Raw genomic sequence first — 23,864 nt, forward strand, 5'->3', positions numbered from 1 at the left:
CAGAGTTGCTTTGCAAATCTTTACAGAGCTTTACTGTGTGAATCAGTGAAGAAAATTACAACTTAGTCTGCAGTCAGTTAGTGTTTATTATAATGTGTAACTCTACAGAGATGTTGACAGTCAACCGATTTATGGGTCTGATTTTTGCACTTTTACAAATAATAATAATAATAATAATAATAATAATAATAATAATAATAATAATAATGGATTGGATTTATAATGTGTGTCTGTTTGTTATGATTTTTTAAATTCATTATAAGTGCTGGGTTAAATTGTACCATTTTCTAGCAGTTCACAGTCAAAACAAACTACATCATGACCGTAGTGATTCAAAGCCAGTGGAAATTAATTTTAAGAGCTCAGAAAGATATACGATCAGATTTCCAAGTGAGACGTGAAGGATCATGATTACCCCCTTTTATCTTTCAAGGAAAAACTTACACAGAAACTTATTTATGGATTTGTGGCTGAGAAATACCATTTTCTCCTTCCTAAAAGCCTCTATTAACCCTGTTGCTACCTTGTTTTCTTCCATCCTTTTTCTTGCTCAAATTAAAAACTAATGAGGAAAAGCCCACACATATTTTATAGTTGTGTGAGCGTGTCATACCTGCTTGAGGGTTCTCCACCTTGCAGTTGTCCCCCTGCGTCTTCGAGAGGACGCAGGCGGCGGCTGTGTACCACTCCAACTCATAAACACACTTATCAGATGAGACGCCAAGAAGGACAGGAGCACTATCGAGATCTCCTGCAGGAGTACAGGAAAAAGAAACGCAAAAGAGTCAAAAGTAGCAGAAACATAACTAAGAAAACAGAGAAGAGGGTTTTAAAAAAAAAAATACCTGGTTTGCACTTGAGAGTCAGGATAGTTTTGATCCTTGTCTTGTTTTGGGTGCAAAAACTTCCATCAGTATACATCAGCCTGATGTCGTTTCCAGTTTTGGTTTTCTGGGGTGAAGAGAGGAAGCTTCCCAGGCTGATAGTTCTGTTATTCTTATCTGAATAAGAGACAATACATAAAGCACAATGGTTATATTCACTGCAAGAAAAATACGGTTTGTCTCATACTTATTGGGGGGGAAGTATGCATGAGGACCAAAATACTATAACTTGTCAACAAATCTATTAAAGTACTCAGATTCAACCAGATTAATCTTTAAGAACGCCCTCCTTGTGGACATTCTTACCCACGGCACACATGGCGGCATCCACTGGACAACCAGCTGCCCTTCCTGTAGGGATGACTTTGTGGCAAACATTCAGGTAGTAACGCGAGTCTGACTTTGACGATTTATCATCCACCACCTCCCAGTTCTCACTGCCCTCTGACTCTGAAGCAAGAAAGAAAAAATAAACATACAAAAAAGTTGTTTTTTTTCCCCTAATTTTTCAGTCACATCTGAAAGCATGGTACTGAACAGGTGCTACGATGAGAAGCTATGGGCACAACCAAGTGAATTAACAGTAATTATAATAAAAGCAACAGGGAAAACATAGAGTAATATAATTTTAATTAGAACCACATAGTAACTTATTGTGTGTAAACCTAAAGAGACAAAACACGCTAGATCAAAGTGAAATACAGAAATTCTTCATGCTGAGTAAATAAACTTAAGCATATGGTATTTGTAGTTAGCTACATAAATACATGCATATACCTATGTACCCCATTTCCTCCTTAACAGGTCGGCCAATCTGAACCAAACTTAATACCAACATCACTGCACAACAACGACATGAAAAATTATAATAAATCCCAATACTTTTAATTTTCCAAGATATATTATGTTATTTCATCATCATCATCACCACCCCGTGTCACTCATATGTAACCTAACAGTCACCAAAAGTTGCACCAGGGAAGAAATTGTGTTCAAGTCACCGCTAAACACTAAATTAAGAATTTAAAAAGGCACCATGGGCCTGCCAAAAACTAGGCTTTTGGTGGAAAAGCAAAACCAGTACTCGAAGAGAAATTTAACTGATCTGTTAAAACTAGGGCTGCTCGATTATGGCAAAAATGATAATCACGATTATTTTCACTGAAATTGAGATCTCGATTATTTGACGATATTTATTTAATAACAATGTATTGAATAATGACTTTAAAGATTGTCAAAAAAATAATGTAAAATAGTGTGCAAATACTGATAACAGTGCAAATGTTTGCAATATAAAAAATAAATGAAAAATGTAAACATCTATGTTTAGTGAACTTTGCAGTGTTGCTCTGTGGTGCAGCTACGACACTGTAGCAAAGTTTACACACTATGTCTATTTGATCCACGTCTGACTCCGCGAACCCATAATGTTTCCACACCACTGAAGTTTTTTTTACCTCTCTTTTCAACCAACAGCAGTCACTCTCCTCTCCAAATAACTTCTGCTTAGCTTTCCGAGCTTCCCTCGGGTCCTCTTAATCAGTGGTCCCCAACCCCCGGGACTCTGACCGGTACCGGTCCGTGAGTCGTTTGGTACCGGGCCGCGAGAGTTGAGGCTCAGGTGTGAAATGTATAGTTTTCAGGGTTTTTATCGGTTTTCAGCGTTATTTTGTTATCGTTTACTCGGTTTTCCTTGGTCTTTTCACGTGTGTTATGAATAAATCTTCTTTTTTTCGGTACCGGTACTAGTTTTATTTTGTTGTATTTATCCGCGACACCTTAAAGGCCGGACCATGAAAATATTGTCGGGCATAAACCAGTCCGTGGCGCAAAAAAGGTTGGGGACCGCTGCTCTTAATTGTTGTGACACGTGTTCGAAATGCAGAGAGGTGCGCTCGATTTGCCACACGGAGCAGCGCGAGAGTAAAGCACGAGGGAGGGGCTAATAATCGGCTCAGTCATTTTTAATGATCGTTAAAGCTCAGATCGTAATCGAGATTAAAATTCGATTAATTGAGCAGCCCTAGTTAAAACTCACCTGGGTATCTTGTGAGGGGTGAAAGGTCATAACGCTTGTTGCCATCTGTGACCCGACATAACAGATCCTCCTTCTCTTTGACGCAGGCAAACGCCGTATCCCAGTTAAAATAATAAGTGCAGTCGGTTTCCCCAGCAAACTCTGGATTCCCTCGCCCGCCGTGGGCTGCAAGAATTAAAGGCAAATAATATAAAAGTACTTAATAAAGACTGAACTTCACCTGAAACTCCATATTTATACATTAAAGGAACAATGTGCAAATTATACAAGGTGAGCCTTACAATCATTTCTTATTTATTTAAATGGTAATTGTGCATTTATTTTATGAATGTGAATTTTATTAGAGTTGTCTTAGAGATCAACTCCAACGACACTCATAAAAACTAAATATTATTTCGATTTCCCTTTTTGGAGTTTGACCTCCTATTTGCCTTGTCTGTGCAATTTGCTTTGTTTTACAAGGCAGAACACCGTGTAACTCTTTTATAATACAGATATGTCCGCTCCGTTTTTTATTCTACTGCCAGGTGGTGCCAAGAATTTCAGCATCTGTGAGAAAGCAGAGAAACAAGTTGACTCACAAGCAGTCTTGTTGCACTGAAAGTTGATGATGGTCATTCTCTCAAAGCCAGAGGAGCATTTAAGGCCATTTGGATAGATCAGAGTCAGATCTCCATCTGAATAACTGAAAAGGAGGAAAAACAATGGAAAGGGGAAGTAAGGGGGTTGGAAAGGGAAGATTTGCTCTACAGCTCCATGCTCATGGATCAATGTCAGGATATCATTTTGACAATTTACACATCTCAACAAGCAAGTTTATTAAATCAAATTAGAAAACTTATTTTCAGATAGTTAGAAAGAAAAAAAAAAACATTTACAACTTTAATAATAAAACCATCTTTGATCCTTTTGTATTTCGTGATTCTCTGACGAATAGTAATCACGGCTAGTGGACTATTCCACACCCATACTCCTATACACACTTCACAAACACACAGAAATTACCGTAATGTCTGGCTCTGATATTTTCCAGCCACAATCTTCCTTCCTTCGCTAGTCTTCACCTGGCAGGACGATATGAACGGCCCGTCACCACATTCCTGAGTGGGAACCCTACCACATATGTTCAGGTAGTAGACGTAGCTGTCAGGTGTGCCACTGGGCCCAGACTGTGTATAGTATGGATGATCCGAAGCTACAAACACAAGAAAGCATTTGAAAGTTTCAGTCAACATGTTACTGATTTTTATCTTACTGCATGTATGGACATTACCTATTAGGAATATCAACAGAACCAATAACTACTTTTCAATATCAAAATTCTGACAACATGATAACTACACATATATGTATGTGTATAATGTTTGTTTATACATATATAATACATATAGCTAGGTGATAGTTAGCTTAGCTGGCTGGAGGCAGCTCTTCTAAAACTCTTATTAAACTGTACAAACTGTTGCTTAATATGTGGAAGATCAAAACAGGACATAATGTAAGAATTTGCGAACACCTGGTATATGTGTTTTGTTTTGTTTTGTTTTTAAATAACTGTCAAATAAATCCTATGTTTCAATTTCCTGGACCCTGAAAATGTTGAAGAATATCAAAGCCTCTAAAGGTTCTTTCACTTTTTCTATTAAGCTAAAAATGAAGCAAGCATACTGGCTGCATCTCAGCACAGCGCTCAAAAAAGAAAAGAATGCATTCAAAACTCATCAGATCTCACTCCAGTGACCTGCTGGAGGTCATTTTGTAAGGCTCTAGTAGAGCTCATCCTGTTCTGCCCTTGCACAAAGGAACAGATACTCATCCTGCTGATCGGTTAAGGACTTTCTATGGCTTTGTCCAGCTCTCCTGGAGTAACTGTCTATATCCTGGAATCTCTATTATGCTCTTGAAACTGTGCTGGGAAACACAATAAACCTTTTGGCAATGGTACATATTGATGTGCCATCATTGAGGAGGCGGAACTAGTGAAAAAACAGTCAGAAAAGATGAGGGGAGAAAAATGTCAGTGGGCTCCACCTATAGAACCATTCCTGTTTTGGGGGTTGTCACTGTGTTGCCCCCCAGCACACCTATTCTTAATTTCATGACACCAAATATGATTAGCAACACCCTCTGCTACTTATTTGAGTAGGTCAATATTCCAGACATTTAATAGGCTTCCTTTAATTTTTTGAGCAGTGTACAACAGAAAATGTGATGTCTTTTTATCTTATCCATAAAAAAAGGGAGGGGAAAAAAGAAAATCACTGATGGCCATCAGCGATTTGAAATAAGCAGTTTGTCAATTTAAAGAACAAGAAAAATGTTTATACAGTCACACCAAAAAATGAAGCAGGCAGAGATCCGAAAACAAACATGAGAAAAACATATTTTTCCTTAAGTTTTTCACTTGAAACTATCCTTTTGTCCCAAACTGCAGACTGGCACACAGACTTCAAATGGACTGTGGCAGTGAGTGGAAAAACCTTTCACATTTCTAACAAAACCAGGAAGTTCATACACCATTTAGTCATAAAGTCACTTCCTCTAAATGGGCCTAAAAAAAGCAGCAACATGAGACAGTTAAATATGTAAAACAAGTTTTGTGTAACTGCCAAAAAAATAGATACAATGTTTGAGCTTTATTTTGCTTTTACACTACACGTCTTCAATTTAATTCAGTTTTATTTATATAAACAACAGCTGCCTTAAGGCAACTGACAGTTTTGTTTTTACTAGCAGTCCTTTGATAGTTACAACCTTATTTTTTCTAATTGTAGAAACCAGTTTGAGGAACAAGGATGTATTTGTCACATGGCAGCATTTGTAAAGCTAATAACTCGTCATGTTAACGTGACATCAGCTGAGTGTGGTTTACTACCACTTTATTTTTATTTTCATTGGATTTTAATGGTTCCCCCATTGACATTTCATTCTTCATACAACTATAAGGAATAACTTATAAAAGGTTGTTTAAGCTGTTTAAGATGTTTTAGAGGAACAAAAACTTACAGGCTAAAGTGAGAGGAGTTAGGTCTATGGAGATGTCATGCTGTTCGCTGGTCAGTTTGCAGGTATGGCTCTCCAGATAGTCTCTGTGACAAGCGTATTCAGTGACCCACTCCACCTCGTAATGGCAGTTTGGCTTAGCTATCATCGTAGGAGTGCTGCCCTGTGAATGTGAAAATTAAGTAAAGTTAGGGGTTAAGGTTCATTCTGCTAGCTGTGCAAAAAAACAAAAACAAAACACCCCTCCCAAAAAAACAACAACAATAATAACAATGAGTATGAATACATTTTAAGCAGTGAAACAAACAATTCATCATGAAGACTGTAGCGTAACCTACCAAATGCCTGCTTGATGGGCATCTGAAGGTGATGTTGACTGCTGGTTTGCTTGATCCACAGATTGCTGGAGGATTCGAGTCGTCACTTAAAGAATACTGTAAACTCAAGCTAGAGAGGAAAAAGTGCAAGAAGTATGAAAAACTACTAAGAAAAGGTCTTCTTTTCATGTTTATTTTTTCATATAACCAGTCGGTGCTGACTTAACCTGTGTTCAAACTTACCAAAGGTTATGTCAACACATACATATATTTAAAAACATGACTATAGCACATCTGCACATTCTTGACCTTCTGATAATCTTTTATTCCTGCATATACTGCCTCTTAGCGCCAAGATTAGAATTTAACTTCAAGTTTCAACTCTAAACCTGAAGCACCAGACTTAGAAGACAGCTCCAAAAACAAGCTTCAGGAGAGCCATACCTGCAAACTTCACTGTCATTACTTCCTGTTCAGTGTAAAAGTTAACAAACATGAAGAAAGTACCTGTCATCAGTCATTAGCTCTAGCTGCTGGGTAGGAAAACCCATGTTGTATGAGCCCTCACGGGTGACGAGGCAGGCTGCAGAGCCCTCTGTACAGCCTTTGTCTGGTAGGTCTGAGAGACGATTGAGGAGAACATGAGATTTAAAAAAAGATTCTTAAATTTCTTCTTGTTAGAAAACTAATTCGGTGTGATGACGATATGCAGGACAGCATGTAAACAACAGTCACAAGTCCCTGCCCCTTTGTTTACAGCTGCTTAACGGGTGTTAAACAGCACTGAGCTTGGTGTTCCTCCGAGCAACATTTTTTCACATCACTACTGGTGTCATTTGGTGAACACAATTCTTTGGTTCACCCTCACCAATGTGTTAGTGTTTTGTTTTTTGACTGAAGCAAACAGCTTGATCTCAGTGGGAAAAAAGAAAAAAGCCTCAAAAGAGTATTTTACACCATCTGCTCCGCACCAAACAGCATAAACGTAAAAACAGTGACTATGTCATGGAAAATTTGGCAACACAGTGTGTGCTACGCAATGCAGTGAGCAGTGCTGCAACTTTTACACAACAGAACCCAAGCAACCACTCAGTAGGATGCATTGTGATTGGCCTGTTTAGCACTGTCAATTCTGTCAATGTCAGTTTTTAAATTCATCAGTGAGAGACTTAGAATCATCTCTTCAATAGAACTCTGGCCCCAGTGAGGATAATCACCTATGCCTTTGCACACCTTAGCTTATTTGACAACTTATAGTGGGTTAACCACCTTCAAGACAATCAAGGGGACAGCCCTCCCCCATTAGTGGTTAAATACCCGGCAGTCTCTATCAGTCGTCTTAGAACTGAACCGGGCTCTTAATGAGAGAAAAAACATCTTATTAACACCAGAAGTTTTGTCCAGCTGCCTTCTTTTCAAGCCCTCAAAGCCAAACACAGAGCTAAAACCATGTAAATAGTGGAATCTGGAATCCATGTAAATGAAATGACAGAAACATGAAAAACTACAAGTAATTATATATTTAATTTTAACACCTTGATTTTTTTTATTTTACATTTAAATTGAAAATTTTAACTTGCAAAAGCACCACTATTGCTTCTATTTCTATGGCTTTCCAGTAATTGCTTTGTTTAACATACAATGTGGCGATGCTATGCAATATTTTATTGTGCCACATTATAGTAATGACCATCTATAGACCTTCAAGGAATGGACCTAGATTTAGGGAACACATGAAAACAAAGAAGAAGGGCCTTTAAACAGGCTCCCTTTCTGCTCTGTGCACACTTTGTCAATGTAGTGTTCCTCAAAACAAAAAAACCCTCATTATTACAGAATCCAATCACTTCCTTTCCTTCAAGTACTCACTGAGACTGCGGCAGATGTTGATGTAGAAGTCTATGCTGTCTTCGCCGTCGTCCACTAGATAGCCATCTTTCAGTTTTATCAGAGGACTGAGGTCATGCTTCCTCCCATCAGAGTCAAACACGTAGCAGGGCACCTGGGCAAAGAAGAGCTGGATTAACTCTACAATACAGATGTATTCGTGCACCACTTTATGCTGCATTCACAAAAAAGCCCCCCCTCAACAGTTTTACTGTTGTGTTACCACAAACTTTGCACTGTGTGTGTTTATAGCTATCTGATAATACACAACTTAGTAACTGTGATCATGGATATATCATACTCTTTGGTTTATTTTGTTGCTTCTAACATTTTCCTGAACAAATTCATTTCACACATTTTTTCAAATGTTTCCACATTAACAGGATCACTGTCACAACATGTGACCCATTTTCTGCACAGATAAACGCTGTAAACATCTTTGCAGTGATGGAATATGGTTATACAGCTTTCCATTTCTTCTTCAGCTCATTGTGTTTAATCACAGTGAAGATGTCATTCCTTCTTTCTTCTAAATGTAAAAGTCTGTTGAATGAGTCAGCAACCCCATCAGATGCTCCACCGCACCTCTTTATGTGGCTTGAATTTGTCTTTCTTGCAGGCAGCGAAGGTCTTCCACTCAAAGTAATGCACGCACTGAGACACGGTCACAAACTCTGGAGTCCCCTGCAGAACAAACACAGGAACATGAGTAAGAAAGGTAGTTTCATGTTGACACAGGTGATGAATGCATGCTAAAGTATACGGCACATCGTCCATGACATCAAAGATTTAAGCATTTAAGATGCTGAATGTGTCATTGTTTCCATTATCACAGAGAAATACAGAGTATTAACCTTTGTTGTAGTTATATTGTGGGGAGGAACTTCTAAGTAAGTGTTGAGCCTCAAACAAACACAACCACAGCCTGCTGCTGCTTCTGGATTTGCTGATGGTTCAGTGCTTCATTCAGAGTTTCTCAAAAACTCTTTGACAGCAGCATTGTTTTTTAAATTCCAGGTATTCTCCACATTTTAGCTGCTGTTTTACAGAGTCAAAAACAACAACATTTTCTCCCATTAATCCCTTTTACTTTACTGTCATAATTGTGTATTCTAATATTACAAATGCTTAAAATTTCAAATGACGACATAAAAGATCAGTGCATGTACAAATAATGCCAGCCTATAGCTGTGTGACATGAGAGCAGATATTCTTAATAGGGCCACCTTAGGTGAGCTGATACCCCCACACAGGCACTGTTTGGTTGGTTCGAAGAAAGTGTGAATCGTGCAGTGCTACTCTAGCACAGTCCTTTTTAGTGGACTGAAAGGACATCTCTGAATGCTTCACAAGACGTCACTCCATTTCACTGATCCTCAAGCCAATGCTGAACATTGCAACCTTAACCTTTATTAAACAGGTAATCCCATTGAGACTCAGCTTCTCATTTACAGGAGAGACCTGTTCAGACAGCAATAAATAACAATAAAAAAGTAGTAATAAAAGAGGTAAAATTAAAAACTTAAAAACATATATTTGTATTGGGCATATGACAGTAAAGGGAAACAGGAACATAATTTGTTTGCTAGAAAATTCCAAAAGTGATTAATAATAAACACATCAAGGATTAACTTCTAGCCCAATAACCTTTATTTATTTTCCTAAATGTACTGATAAAAATAGATATTGAGGATTTAACTATAACATCTATAACATTACCATTTAGACCTGACTTAAAAAGGAGGGGTAAACTACAACAACAAAGTAAATATAGGAATAACATGTTTAAAGATAATGCCATATGTTAAAGCGCTCGGTTTTTTAAAACTCTTTTGCAACATGTCTGAAACAAGGCACAGTTCTGTTAAGATAACGTCTAGTATAATCTGCATTTTGCTGTCATCACTTCTTCTTTTCAGCATTTAGTGATTTGCCCTAAAAATTGTGGAAGCCACTTTTATTTCTCCCCGTCGTACACTCTGAAACAGAAAACTCCTCTTTGTTTCTCGACAGGAAATGATACTTCAACCCACCACTCACCCACCCCATCAAAACCACAGATACACACAACGCAGCGAGCAGGATCACACTATGAGGTATCTGTCATTATTCTACATCATTTCCAGTCACAGATTCACTGACAAGCAGCCACAGGAATCCAACAATCATCATCTTAGAGTTGTTACGTTTGGTTTTAGCAAAAGCGACTTCCAAATGTTTGTTTCACTTTCAATAAATTAACTTAGTGTTTTAGTTTTTTGTCTTTTGCACATTTCTCCACACAGACACAAATACCTGATGAAACAACAGAGCGCCATTTAACTTCCTGTGTTGAAAAACAGGATGTTTAATACTTTGTATCCAAAAGACATCGAAAGTGTCAGCAATAACACGCAATAAACTTGACCTTCTGTGCATCTTAATTTTAGAATAAATAAGGTAATTAACCTCAAATTCATTTGTTGATTGTACTTGTCTTCCTGTTATAAACTTAACATATTTCTAAAGTCTGTTTGAATAGGTGAGCTGCACTGTTTGTAAAATACAGATAATCTTCCAAAACATTTTTCCCTCTCTCTGTGTCAACTGACAAAATCTGCCTTTAGGAACAATTACGTAAAATCAAATATCACAATATCACAAATGTCCTACCTCCTCTAATGGATTACCCATCATTTGTGCAATCACTCTGCACAGCAGCAACCTTTGGGGGCTAAATAATGATGTCAATGTCAAGTGCTAACTCCACAGACTCCCCTGCTGAAAGCCCTTGAACATATGAGCTGAAAATGACGTGTAAAACCTGATTCAAATACAGAGTCTGGACAGATCATTTCCACTTGCCACCTTCCTATGCATCACACAGCTATTAAAGATTAATGTTATGTTTTACTAATGATGTTTGGATTAAAAGAGCAACAACAGAATGCCAACACAGAATGTCCTTTGATCCATCCATCCATGTATTTAGCTTACTTGTATGTTATTTCCATGCACTAATCAGCATTGTGTATGGAAGTGTATGGGTAAACTCTGCACACCAAGCTAGTGTTATAGCTAAAACTTAACACTCAACTTGTCCAAATATGGTGAATTCTCTCTCCTAAAAAAAGGAGCATGTACCAAGGTGGCAGTGTGATTAGCAATGCATGGTTGCATGTAGCTTTCCTTACACAGGGAGCTCTGCTTTCTCCCTTCATCGTTCATAAAGGTTAAAAAGGGAGCGAGAGATGAAAAAAAGAAAAGAGGTGTCCATAAAGATGAAACCAAGGCTTCAAAATAGTAGTTCACATGCTAATTGGTGGACACCATGATTCATGCTGCAAGTAAGATTTATTATTCAGAACCTCTCTACTATGCTATGCTTCCATTCTGACCCATGTATATAACACACAATGTGACTAAACTATGTCAAAAGCATCTAATGTTACTGCAGCACATCAGTGGCTGAACGATTGCAGAGACTGAGATACAGCTGCTGCACAACACGTCAGCACACACCAGGTGTTAGTGGACAAAGGAAATTCATACAGAACATCGAACAGTTAGTTTGATATTTTCTGTGCATTCCCATAAATGCAGCTATTGAACAACAGGTAATCATCCATCTAAGAATATTTGGTATATTTTACTGATTGTCAGTCTTACCATGGTTTTCCCACACTGGAAGCTGATGCTGGTCTGAATCTTGTTGTTGCTTCCAGGACAAGTTTGCGTGCTGTTGAAATCCAGCACAGTGTCAGAGAGCTTCTGCAGCGAAAGGTCACCTGTACATTTGGCAAAGACAAAGAAAACAGTCATTACAAAATAATAACATGCATGTAAAGAGTTAAATGACTGAAAATCATTAAACCCTAAATTACATAATATAACAACAGGTCAGAGAAACCTTTAAGTCTGAGTGGTGATTCATTTTAACATCAGAAATGGTAGTTAGCTTTCCTTTAGATCAATGCAAATTCATTTAACTTGATGTGGACCGATCACATAAAGATCACTGAGCTTGCCAGCACGAAAACATTTATCTAATAAAGGTATGACAAAGATCGTTCAGTTGGTACAACAAACATACATACACAGGCTCTCGTTCTCAGGCCATTCATCCAGAACAGTCCCTGAGGCAGTTTGGCAGAATAATGTTGTTGCCCTCCAACATCCACTGACCCAGCAGGTCAATGTAAACTCTGCATCTCATTTCCAAATCACCAGACGGCTCTGTACCTTAACATTTTGACCCTGGTGTCTGTACACTGTCATTAATCATTTCAAAGCACTACAAAACAGAAAACTGGCAGCAGTGGGAAGTCTTGTGCATGTTAAGAATTTGACTTGATTTAAGACTCAGCCTGTTAAATAAACTCACCGCAAGTCAGGCAGACGAAAAGCTAAGATAATAAAATGTTACAAGTTGAAAAATGCTGTGTAGCTTCAAAAAAAGAATCTGGATCAAACAACCAAAGACCTCAGTGATGATCTGTGTGTGTTTAATTGATCATTTGAATTTAGGGCAATCAATCTAATTTTGAAATTTAGCAACACTTGTAGCTTCCATCGATTACTAAAATAAAACAATCAAGATATAATGCTTATTGTTCCTCATTTTTGCCTTCCGGGACTTCTGTTTCCTTTACTTCCTCTGGTTTAATTAGTTGTTTTACACTTTTTTATTGGTTTAGTTTAGCTGGTTTACAGGTTTTCATTAGATGCGACATATTAAAGCATGATCTCTGAACTCTCTGATAAGACTACTATCACGAGAACACAATAAAGGAGTGTAACTAAACAACCATGTGACCTACTAACACTGACAGCTACTGCAGGTCTTCAAACTACTGAACTTGGCTGAAACGCGGCTCACGTCCCTGCCTGTAATATTCAGTTACAGTGGTTATCTGTTGTTCTTTAGCAGCTGGCACAACATAGATAAGAAGCAATGAAATTCAGTATGCAGCATGTATGGATTTAACAGAAATGTATCTACATAATTTGATTAGATGAGCTCAGATGCTGCTTAGAAGCTGGCTGTAAGAAAATTAATGTTCACATATTTTGAAAAGCAACAAAATTAGCAATGCTTTCTCCTTGTAGTTTACTGTAATAAACAGATTTATTTATTTATTTTTATTATTATTTGTCCACGGTCTACCTCTCTGCAAAGTATCAGGAAATTTCTCTTGGCAGTCTTTTAGATGACATTGAACACATAGAAGCTGAAAGCCTTGCAAACACAATAGTAAAAGACAGTGAAACCCTAGGATCAGCCTAAGAGCTACTTTCCTCTTATAGAGTGGCGGAAGCGTTCATTGCTCCAAAGATTTTGATTTCAGGAAGTACAGAAGACGAGAATGTCAAAGTGTGTGAGAGAACAGTGTGTGGTTTCTGAGCACAGTCAACCAGACAGCATGGACAAAGGCTCGAGCAGGCAGTAAACAACACAAGAGAGAAGGAGGGGGAGAGGAAGCCTGAGTCATGTCTGTGTTAGTGAGTGTGAATGCCTGATGATGTGTTCCCGGGTCATGTGATAAATCAGCTGATGTGATTAAACTTCAGCTCAGCTGATCAGCACTTCATGTTGTCCATGCTTGTCTTTTTTCACTTTACACGTGGGCGCTTCCTCATAAGAAAAATAACTAAAGCTTAATGAAGACAATCTAATGAAATAAGCTGGAAATGCAGGCCACAGATGCACTCAGGAGTCAGACGAGCAGTACCATACACCACTTTGTCACCAGAGGAAGGTCATGACCTCAAGCTGCAGGATAAGTTGTTGTTGTGGGACTGAAATAAATCTGTCTGGCAGCCAGAAAGGTCTCGGACAAAAATCAAAGGCAGGGATATAACTGAGGTTGAGAAAAATCCTCAAACAATCACCGCGAGCTTATGTCATCATATCAGCGACAGTGGCTATAAAGATGTGATTTATTAAATAAATATCTCATTTAAATATTTCAGTGAAAAGAACTGGTTTTAAATACCATGTGTTAATTAACCCTTTATTAAAGGTGCAAATGCAACACGAACGTGTCTGTTAATGAACGATGATGGAAGCAGCACATTGGTCACCTGGTCCAAACAAACCCTTTTATTAGTGGTTTCTAAACAGTTGGGCATTCCTCCTCCCAGACGGCCCAATGCTTTGGACTGTTTGAACTCACAGGGAGAGAAAAAAAATGTGGAGCACAACCAAAGCTGAATGAATCTGACTGATGTGGGAACAATAAAGAAGAAAGAGAGCATTTACGCTAATAAGGCCTGTTTGCAAGATTCATTGAGATGGCATAAACAGCAGTTTATGCCATCTCAATCCTCTCATCAATTAGAGGATTTTTAAGAAGGAAAGAAGTGACACTTGTCAAACATGAAGTGAAGATATTAAGACAAAACACGTCTTGTCTGAGATTTACTTTCACATATCTGCTGAGTTACAGCCTGTGGCAGCAGCTCCCATTGCTTTTTTTTTATAGCTTTACTTCCTAATGAAGTTAAAATTAACTGCTTATTGTTTTTTTATACAAAGGTGAAATGGAAACGCTTTGTTTTGTAAGTCATATAAAGTTGAGTATTACGAGTATGCTAATGCTTTTTTTTCCTCATGTTCTTGGCAATGAAGTCTCTTTACTATTCCCCGAAGAGCTACTCAGCCAATGACGGGGTTTCGATGCTGGACAAGTCTCAGTGATCATCATGGGGAATATGAGGCATCTCTCAGGGTGCTTATTAAGCCTTAAACAGCACCGTGAGTCCAGTTTGATGCCTTTTGTGGACCACTGCAAAGAGGCAATGCCACACTCATACAGTGTAACGAAACATGGCTTCAGGGCTTCTCTGGTGGACTCGGACATTACTCTGAGCAGTAAGAAGGAATGTGGCAAGACTGCACTAGTTGTGATTGAAACGTGGTGCCATCCTGGATATGTTACTGCAAAGAAACATTTGTGGCCTGAATACTGAAGCTGAAGAAATGCATCCATGTGACTCGCTGAGGGAATTTGTCATTGCTGCTGCTGCTGTTTGAATCAACACACCGTTTGGATTCCTCCGTCAGCTGATGCAAAGCTCATCCCAACAACTGTGGCTGTGTGAATGGATGAGGATAATAAATGGGTCCAGATGGTCCTCAACACCACTTAATGACCATACAACTGAACACTTTCTCCAACATCTTAGTCACAGATAAAGGAAATCGTTACCACCTCAGCCTGTAATATTTACATTCATTTTAGATTCAAGCTTTTGTATCATCGTTATCATCTTGAATCAAAATAGCTGATGTGTTGGGCCAGAACACAGAAAACAAATTCAACTCCTTGAGCTTGACTTTGGAATCAATTCTAAGAAGGAGTACCAAACCATTTTTCCCCTCTCAACAGAAGGACAGAAGGAATACTTCTTGGACTGTAAAAGGAACAATAGACTTGTTCTGTAAACAGGAAAATACCAGTGGCAGAGTGGAGTAGAACAGAAAAGCAAAGCAGACCAGAGCATAACACAGACAATGGTCGACAAGGTCTGTGATGAATTCTAGTGGCTCATGATTTTCTGTGGTGAAGTGTTTTATTTTGGCCAAGAACTACTCCAAACAAACATATTCAGTTCATTATCAAATAATCGGAAAAAAAAATTCTGGCATTTTAAAAGACTAAAAACATTTTTAGCTAAAAAGAGGTGTTGTTCTGCTAAATGTCTAGTTTATGGGATCTAAACGTCACTTTTTAAATGGTTAGAAGAACCAACAAAGAACCACATTTAAAAGACCTGACAGGCACTTTTGGTTAATAAAGCCATCAATCATCAGATTAATTCCAAAGTAATTCTTATTTGAGTAGTTTATAGATTTGATGTCTTCATTTGATTACACCAGTTCTATTTAACTTAATTAATTTTGCAGGTCCTGAGACAAAGCGTTTTCTTTGTTTCCAAAAACAAACCATGACAGAAAAAGTTTGAGAGCCACTCGCTCGGCTGAATTGCAGAAAGACGATGGACCCCTCAAACAATTTGGGGGACAATGAATAAAGACACTGAGACACAAGAGGCCTTTAAAGACAGATGCTGTTTGTGGATGTTGCTGACACACAGCATCGGCAGCATCAGCAGACCGATCAGCAGACCGATCAGCACAGAGACGGGATCTCTGATGAAGCTCTGAAAGACAATTAGCACTGTAACCCCTGCTGTCAGCAACAACACTGAAATTTTCCACAAGAAAAACAGCACTAATGTTCTCACTTGTCATCCTACGAAACAAGAAAGTGCAATAATATATGCACCTTCTAAACCAGATAAGGTCTCTCTTCCAAAAGTATTAAAAATTTATATTCAAAATTATGTAATTATGAGTCTTTTTTTTTTTAAACACTTTGACACGATCAACAGAAAAGTAATTATTATACGGGATTTGAATATATTCAAACACAATACTGCACATTTTAAAGAGCATTTATAAACCGTTTTGTGACATTTTGTAGGGAAAAAATGATTGAAAGGAAAATCCAAAGTATATTCAAGCGTGTTGTGATTTCCTGGGGGGGGGGTTGTGGTCTTCAAAAAGTAAAAATAAATCTGAAATTAACTTTCTCCATCAGTGCTCCTGCAACAATAGAGACAATGCCGTGCAGAATATGCTGTAGCTGCCTGTTTATGCATTAATTTATTCGCTTCACAGCGTGATGAACTGTTGTATTTTCAGTTTATGGAAGTTAAATGTCACAGATGAGCAAATGGCACTATGTGAAAGGAGGATTTCATTCTGGCATTTTAATATGTAAACAGTATTTAACCTTTGGCGTTGCTCTGTTTGATAGCATCCTCTAGTGTCCCTCTTTTATCTAATTTTGTAAGAATATACGAGTCTGTTTAAAAAGTGCAGGCTTTGACTGTACTGCAGATGGATCATGAGACATTATTAGCAATAAGTAGACTTTCATAACTACCTTTAACATTCAAGTTTAATTAACATGAAATGTTGACATTTAAAATTAAATTAAAGCAGAATGAAAAAAGTAACAATTATAATAATTTCTCCACTTTCAACTATTTTTTGTTCCTGAACTTTTCTTACATCTTTCATTAGCAGTGAAATGGCACTGTGCTGAGGCTAGAAGTAAAGTGATGGAAACCATTAAATCTTTAGAGGATCGAAGGGAATCAGTGAAGTTTCTGTAAAGATTGTTTAGTGACTAAATGTTTAGGTAGGCCACAGCAAGTTTTCAGACTTTGAAATGAGCCACTGCAGTCTCACATTTGGGAACAGCTGGCATCAACATTACACCGACAATAAATAATAATAAATCATAAACACATTAACAGGCTACCTATATAGGCAAGCTGTAGTTAGCAAATAATTTGTATGAGGAAAAGTTTTTTAAATAAGTACATAAATAAAACACTTTCCTCCCCTCTAACTTTTCACAATTTTGACCCTGTAAAGACACATGTTATATTAGGATTCTAGACCAAAAAAACAAAACAAAGATCAGTTCTACAGAAGACACACTTTTCTCTACAAAACATTTGCCTGGACTTTGTTCAAGACAAAGTCCAGTTTCATGCTTCATTCAGACACAAACCACATGAAGAGTGCACATATTACCAAATTGTGCTTAAAATATAATATTTAGCATCCACAGGATGTACACGTTTTCCCCACACTGCCATTAACGATCTGTAAAGCACTCTGTCGTGTGACTGTCATGAGACACAGCTAACAACATGCTTGCAAACAGACCAAAATGATTGTAAGACAAAATCCTTTTTACAGTAATAAGATGCTTGAATGTGTGCAGGACACCAACTAATGAGGATTTTCAGTCAGCAGTAACCTGTTTGTTTTTCCATACAAGCCTACAGCTAACGCCTAAAACTCAACTCTCAAATTAGCAGGAATTAGATTAAATCATTTCCTTTAACTCTTAGCCAAGCACACGCACACACACGTAATATCACTGGCCACACATTAAACATCTCTCTCAGAACAGCGAAAGTTACTTAACGTAGCGTCTTGCTGTAGTACTACCATGGAAATTGCAACTGCACTGTATTCACGCTGAAGACAACATACTGAGTTTCTATATTACTAGCACTATACTACTATAATGAGCCATCTGGATGCTGCCATGCCTGGCTGATTTGTGATTCAACACACTGTCCTACTGACATCAATTCAGTGCTGTTTATATAGAGCCAAATAATAAGATAAGTCATCCCAGGGCACTTTACACTATTGTTGAAAGGATCCCAAATAAAACCAGACCAGTGGTGGGCGGATGTCTGTCTCAGTAGGTTGTAGTGAGAACAGTCTGACTCAAGAAGTAGACTGTTTGTGTTAGCTTTCTACTACTTGAAGCATCTTCCACCCTCTTTGCTGCTGAGAGTTTTCAAAATCCTCTGGACAAAAACCTCAAAGCCAACAGCCATCAAGCTGTATACCCAACCTAACGGCACTAAAAAGCATCTTTACGGTCTATCCATATATATATAGGGAATAACTTCTCCATGTGGATCTTCTTAAAGCTTTAAAGCCATGGCTGCTGTGGCTGACAGGTGTCCTGATACAGGCATGTAGGTCTCATCTTCTCTACTTTAAATTAGTTAACCGCATCGCTCCAGCAAATCTGTGCTTTTAGGAGCATATCTTAATGTATGGTAGAGGTCATCCATTTTTTTGATGAGCAACATATGCAGAATTATGCATTTCAGGCTTTAAATCAGCATCTCTCATCTACTTTCAATGGGGATGACATCGTGCATCACCCAAACTGAATTGTGAATTTGTTGTTTTGCTTAGTTTGCAGTGTTTGGCATGAAAAACGTTTCAAGTGCCAGCTAATCAGCTAAAGTCATGAAAATAACCCGAGAGAGTGAGATGACTGCCTGTCCATTCAACAAGAAAATCAAAGAGAAGTTGATCACTGTGGTTAGTCTGCTGTGTATGTAGAAAGTTAGTAACAAGAAGCCAGGTTGACTTAAGCTAACTACTAATCAACACTTGGTCGACTTGCCCTGTAGAGACTGGTTATTGCTGCTATGATGATTGTGTTTTGTATGGATACTAATACTGGATCTCGTGCAGTTTGTGCAGAACGGTTATTCTTCAGCATGATGGGACAGCAAGAGGAGGAACAGCAAACAAACAGTGGGCAGGTTGGTGGGCACTATAACCCACATAAAGAACAAGGCAGACAGAAGACTCACCAACAGACTGCTCTTTGTTGGTTGTGAGGTTTCGTAAACACATGGCAGTGTCAGCTCCACAGCTGGTTGGTGGTGAAGAGTCACAGAGCTTTAGTGTATATCTCACTTTATTATCTTGATCTATTGCCTCCCATTTATATCTGCAAGACAAGGAATAGAAGACAATAAGCAAATAGATACCCAGGAAATGAGCTTGTTGGCCCCGACCCCACAAAATTACAGTCTGGGACAACAAATGACTATCATTTCCACTGCTACTATAAAGATAAGTCATTGTTTTGGGCTGTAAAACTTTTTGAAAATTGTTAAAAGGATTTTTATCTCCATCAACAGTCAAAAATAGTTACTACAATGAACAAATGGGAAATGAATCTTTAAAAATTTATACTGTCACTCGTGTTCTTTTACCTATTTCTCCTATAAAATAAATCACACTCATCTGTATAGCAAAAACACACTGACATATAAATGACAGTTTAAAATATCTAGTGGTTTACAGAAGTAAAGCGTTTATGTAAAAATTGTGATTCGTGCTTTGCAAATGTACGTTTTTCAGCTTTTTCCATCACGCAACCTTTAAGTAAATTTGAAGCTTGGACTTCTGATTTGACAAAACAAGAAATACAAACGTGCCTTCGAGTTTTAAATTATCTTCTTCTAAATTTACCACTTCAATCCTTGGCAGAAAATAACTGATGCCTTTCTCTAAATACCTAAAACTTAAATTTAAGGCATTCTTTTCTTTAACAAACAAATGTAACAATAAGAATAAACAAAATGGACTAATCTGAGTTAAGTGAGATTAAACCAACTGGGATTAAAAACAGAGATAAGAAAGGAGGAGGTCATAAAATAATTTTTAAAAACCCCCACGCTTCCATTTCAGTGAGTGTGGAAAACACATGTGCAAGCCTTACACACACACACACACACACACACACAAGGTGTCACTTCTCATTTTTAACTAATATTGAAGTAATCTTTTTATGACACAGAAGGGGGGACAGTATTTAATGGATGTATACTAAAAATTCCAACAGTTCAGAAATGTTCTTGTCATTTTCACTTGTATTAAAATATGAATTAATCATTAGCATCATTATTTCCCCCTCCGTTAGGTATAACGTGATATGGTATTGTGTGATATTATATGTTTTTCTAATAAAACAGGTGTTGTAAAACCTAAAGAATACAAAAATACACCGTGTTCTCTGAACGTATCAATACGGATATTGACCTAAACCAGACTGTAAAGGAACAGACGAGGAACAGAAACTAAGGGAGAAGTTAACTGTAAGCCATGCGTGTTTCTAACCAACGTCCTCGGAAGCTGGCAAATCGAGGAAGTAATATTAACCCAGGCTGAACCTAAGCGTTGAGTCACCGGGTTATCATTTGCGCTTTATTGCTGAGTCAATATTTGAATAGCAGCTACTGAGACAGCGTTCCACTAAAGAAGGACAACGCTGACTTTATTTTAACTCCCATATTTATGTTGTTATTCTCTTCCGGTGCGTTTACTTATATAAATACGCCGCTGCTCTGTGAGAAAAACGCAACGTAGCTAAGGTTTAACATTCCCCAATTAAGCACGACAGTTTTGTGCACGTTTCGGTATTTATAGCTAAGCTTCACTTTTTTCCTCGATGAACAAGAAAAACTAACTAGCATCGACGTTATGTGAGTTTCAGGGGTAGTCTGATTCAGCTGTACTGGTTTGCTAGCTGATTCAAACTTATTTAGGCTGTTTGCTAAATAAAAAAAACAACTACCTATGACTGGAAATAAGCATTAAAAGACATATTTCTCAATTCAGTTTATTTAGACGATGTGTGTACACGAGAGGACAACAGCTGCACCTTTAACGCTGTTAATCTGTCAGCAGCTGCAGTGTTTGTACCCCCCGAAGGTGTGTATGTGTGTGTTGTTACCTGCAGAGGTCCTGGTACCACGGGCTGTTGTTCTCCGTCGTTCCGGACCGAACCAACAAACAGCCTAGAAAGGCCGCGAACCACAGAGCCAGCTTCAGAGGCTCGAAGCGAGAACATTTATACCCAAACATCATGGTTACTGTACCGGGTAACGTCTGTGGAGCCTAACTAAGACGACATGATACAGCAGAGTGTCTCTGCTCCTCACCAAATCAGTAGGAAGTGACTTCATCACATGACAGGACATCACATGACTCTCATGATGGTGACTGAAGGGGCGTTCGTGGTCTGTGAGAAAAATCTGACATCTGATAACGCGTGAAAAAGTTAAAGTGTAAAGTGTCAAGTGTGATGTAAGTAATAGCCAGGGGTAATAAAACATTTTTGGCTACTTCTTCACAACAGGTGGCCACAGAAGGAATTTGTGTCTCCTCCCGGATATCCGCTGCTTGTTAGGTAAACATGCAAGCCAATACACAAGAGAACCATTAGGAAAGGTTACAAATAAAACAAACAAACAAACAATAGAAACAAAAGCAATGTGACAAACAGAAAAGGACAAACAAAATAACGAGAAAATGATCATACGTGAGGACATATAGCAAGAAAGTAATTGTAAATTTACATTTATGAATGTGGAAACTAGCAACAAGTAGCATTAACAGTAACAGCAGTCACATTAACTCTTCTTCTTTCATTTTCATGATTTTTTGTGTTAAAGCGTAAGACATTATATGGATTTTAAAAAATTGTTATTTTTTAAAATGTTGAAATATTTTTATTGATGTCCAACAAATCCTAAAAATTACGTGTCTTACTGATGTTGTTTTATTGATATATGTTTTTAATCCCACGTGCAATAAACCACTATAAACTAAAAATCACACATATTTTTTTTAACCATTTGTTATTATTGTAACTGTTTTGCGCTGTGCTGAACCAGATTCTTTTCCAAGTCATCACTTCAAACTTCACAAACTCTAAACCGTAGTTAATTGCTAATATTTGCATTTGATGACTTGAGACGACTGTTGGGCTTTAGTTCTAGGGAAACAAACTGTAACTGGGCTGAATTAGATTTAATCATTTTTTCAGTTAATCAAGAAAATACACAACAGAACAAATTTACAGCACAGTGCTACTCACTAACAAAAAACCCATGTCACACAATCAAGACTTGAGCTATTGTACCTATCAAACTTATGTACCTATCAAACCTACTTATGTTAGGCACCCCAATGCATCACTATTGATTAAAAAATGAATTAACAACAAGAAAAGATTTTATCACTCTTGTGATTCTCCAAGTGACAGAATAAACAAGTTGAATTTTTCTAGTTACAAATACTTCACTGTATGTCCGACGTTACATGAATGCGACATTTCTTATGACACATAGCCAAGAGGTTGACTCGTAGTATTTAGCCCTGAAGTTTGTCTTACAAGTCAATACTGTTCTGAAGTCGCTTCATTGACTTCTAACCTTCCACCCGTGAAACATTGACAACATTTATTAGAGGATTCTACTGTGAGACATCCTTCAGTCTGATAGCAAACATAGCTGTGACTAAACTGCAGTTCAGGACCAAAATACATTAAATACAATTAAATAAGCTTCTCCGGGTTTTCATTTTGCGCCATCTTGTGGTCCTGCTCGAGCAACGAAACTGGGAAAGGTGTCAGACTTACTTGTTTACAAAGTAATAAACTTTCAGTTTATTACATTTAATCTGTTATTTGTTAGTTTAGTATACCAGGCTGTGGGTACTGCCTCTGTCAGTAATAAGGCTATAAAATTAACAATAATTCAGGCCTGTGATTTGGATGAAATTAACAGTGAAGATATAATGAAATCCAAAAAATATTCACCTTTGCAAAGATATCCAGATTACATTTGTTTGCAAGCTGGTTCAGGTCCCTGTGTTTGACAACCTTGGTTCAGAGCCAGCTAAGCAATCTGAGGTATTTACTGCTGTTATTGTTACAGCAACCTAATCTAGGCACATCTTTGCATTATGGGAGGAAGTGGAGAGACGCCACACAAACATGAAATACTTTAGCCAGTGTATTCAAACCCAGGACCTTCCTGCTGTGAGCCAACAGTGCTAACCACGCCACCACTGCTGCACAGCAGTCATTTATTTAAAAATACTTTCTCTTCCAGTATTCATTAAAAAAAATTCATTTAAGCAGTCATAGATCTCCAGAATATATATGAAGAAGAGTTGAGGAGCTATGAGGGTCCTTTAAAAGTAGTTCTTGTTTATTTGGATTTTATTGGACAGCTGATTTACAGGTGAGTCACAGGTGGACAAAAAGGTGAACACTTGTATTTTGCAACCACATTAGAGTCCCATGACCTCCACAAAGCAAGGGCATTAGAGTACAAATACATGATATGGCACATTAAAAAAAGACATGATATCCAGCTCAAATGCATAATAAATGACATTTTGCTGTCTCTCCCATAATCTCAATTCAAGATTGTTTGAGTGTTATATCACCTCCTTGTGAAATGTCTCTTCCTACACTGCCAACCAAAAATAATGTAGCACCATCTAGTGGTTGAATTTTAGTTTGGAACGTTGTAATCAGTGGAAGTGATGACACCTGT

General features: G+C 37.8%; 1 protein-coding gene across 1 annotated transcript in view; it reads right to left on the reverse strand.

Annotated features, from left to right (window-relative positions):
• Window positions 1-21,471, reverse strand: part of igf2r (insulin-like growth factor 2 receptor) — a 46,694-nt gene extending 25,223 nt beyond the window's left edge. The window contains exons 1-14 of the mRNA XM_084953619.1: window positions 21,251-21,471; window positions 19,320-19,459; window positions 11,775-11,893; window positions 8,712-8,810; window positions 8,109-8,241; window positions 6,747-6,858; window positions 6,261-6,369; window positions 5,926-6,085; window positions 3,928-4,117; window positions 3,504-3,607; window positions 2,923-3,087; window positions 1,191-1,334; window positions 846-1,001; window positions 614-751 (exon numbers count right to left, since the gene is read on the reverse strand). Coding sequence (XP_084809745.1) covers window positions 614-751; window positions 846-1,001; window positions 1,191-1,334; window positions 2,923-3,087; window positions 3,504-3,607; window positions 3,928-4,117; window positions 5,926-6,085; window positions 6,261-6,369; window positions 6,747-6,858; window positions 8,109-8,241; window positions 8,712-8,810; window positions 11,775-11,893; window positions 19,320-19,459; window positions 21,251-21,384 — 1,903 coding nt within the window. The 5' untranslated portion in view covers window positions 21,385-21,471. The remainder of the gene's footprint in view (window positions 1-613; window positions 752-845; window positions 1,002-1,190; window positions 1,335-2,922; window positions 3,088-3,503; window positions 3,608-3,927; window positions 4,118-5,925; window positions 6,086-6,260; window positions 6,370-6,746; window positions 6,859-8,108; window positions 8,242-8,711; window positions 8,811-11,774; window positions 11,894-19,319; window positions 19,460-21,250) is intronic.
• Window positions 21,472-23,864: the final 2,393 nt, after the last annotated feature.

This window comes from Perissodus microlepis, chromosome 15 (assembly GCF_051167445.1).
Source record: "Perissodus microlepis isolate ML-2025 ecotype Zambia chromosome 15, ASM5116744v1, whole genome shotgun sequence".
NCBI lineage: Eukaryota > Metazoa > Chordata > Actinopteri > Cichliformes > Cichlidae > Perissodus > Perissodus microlepis.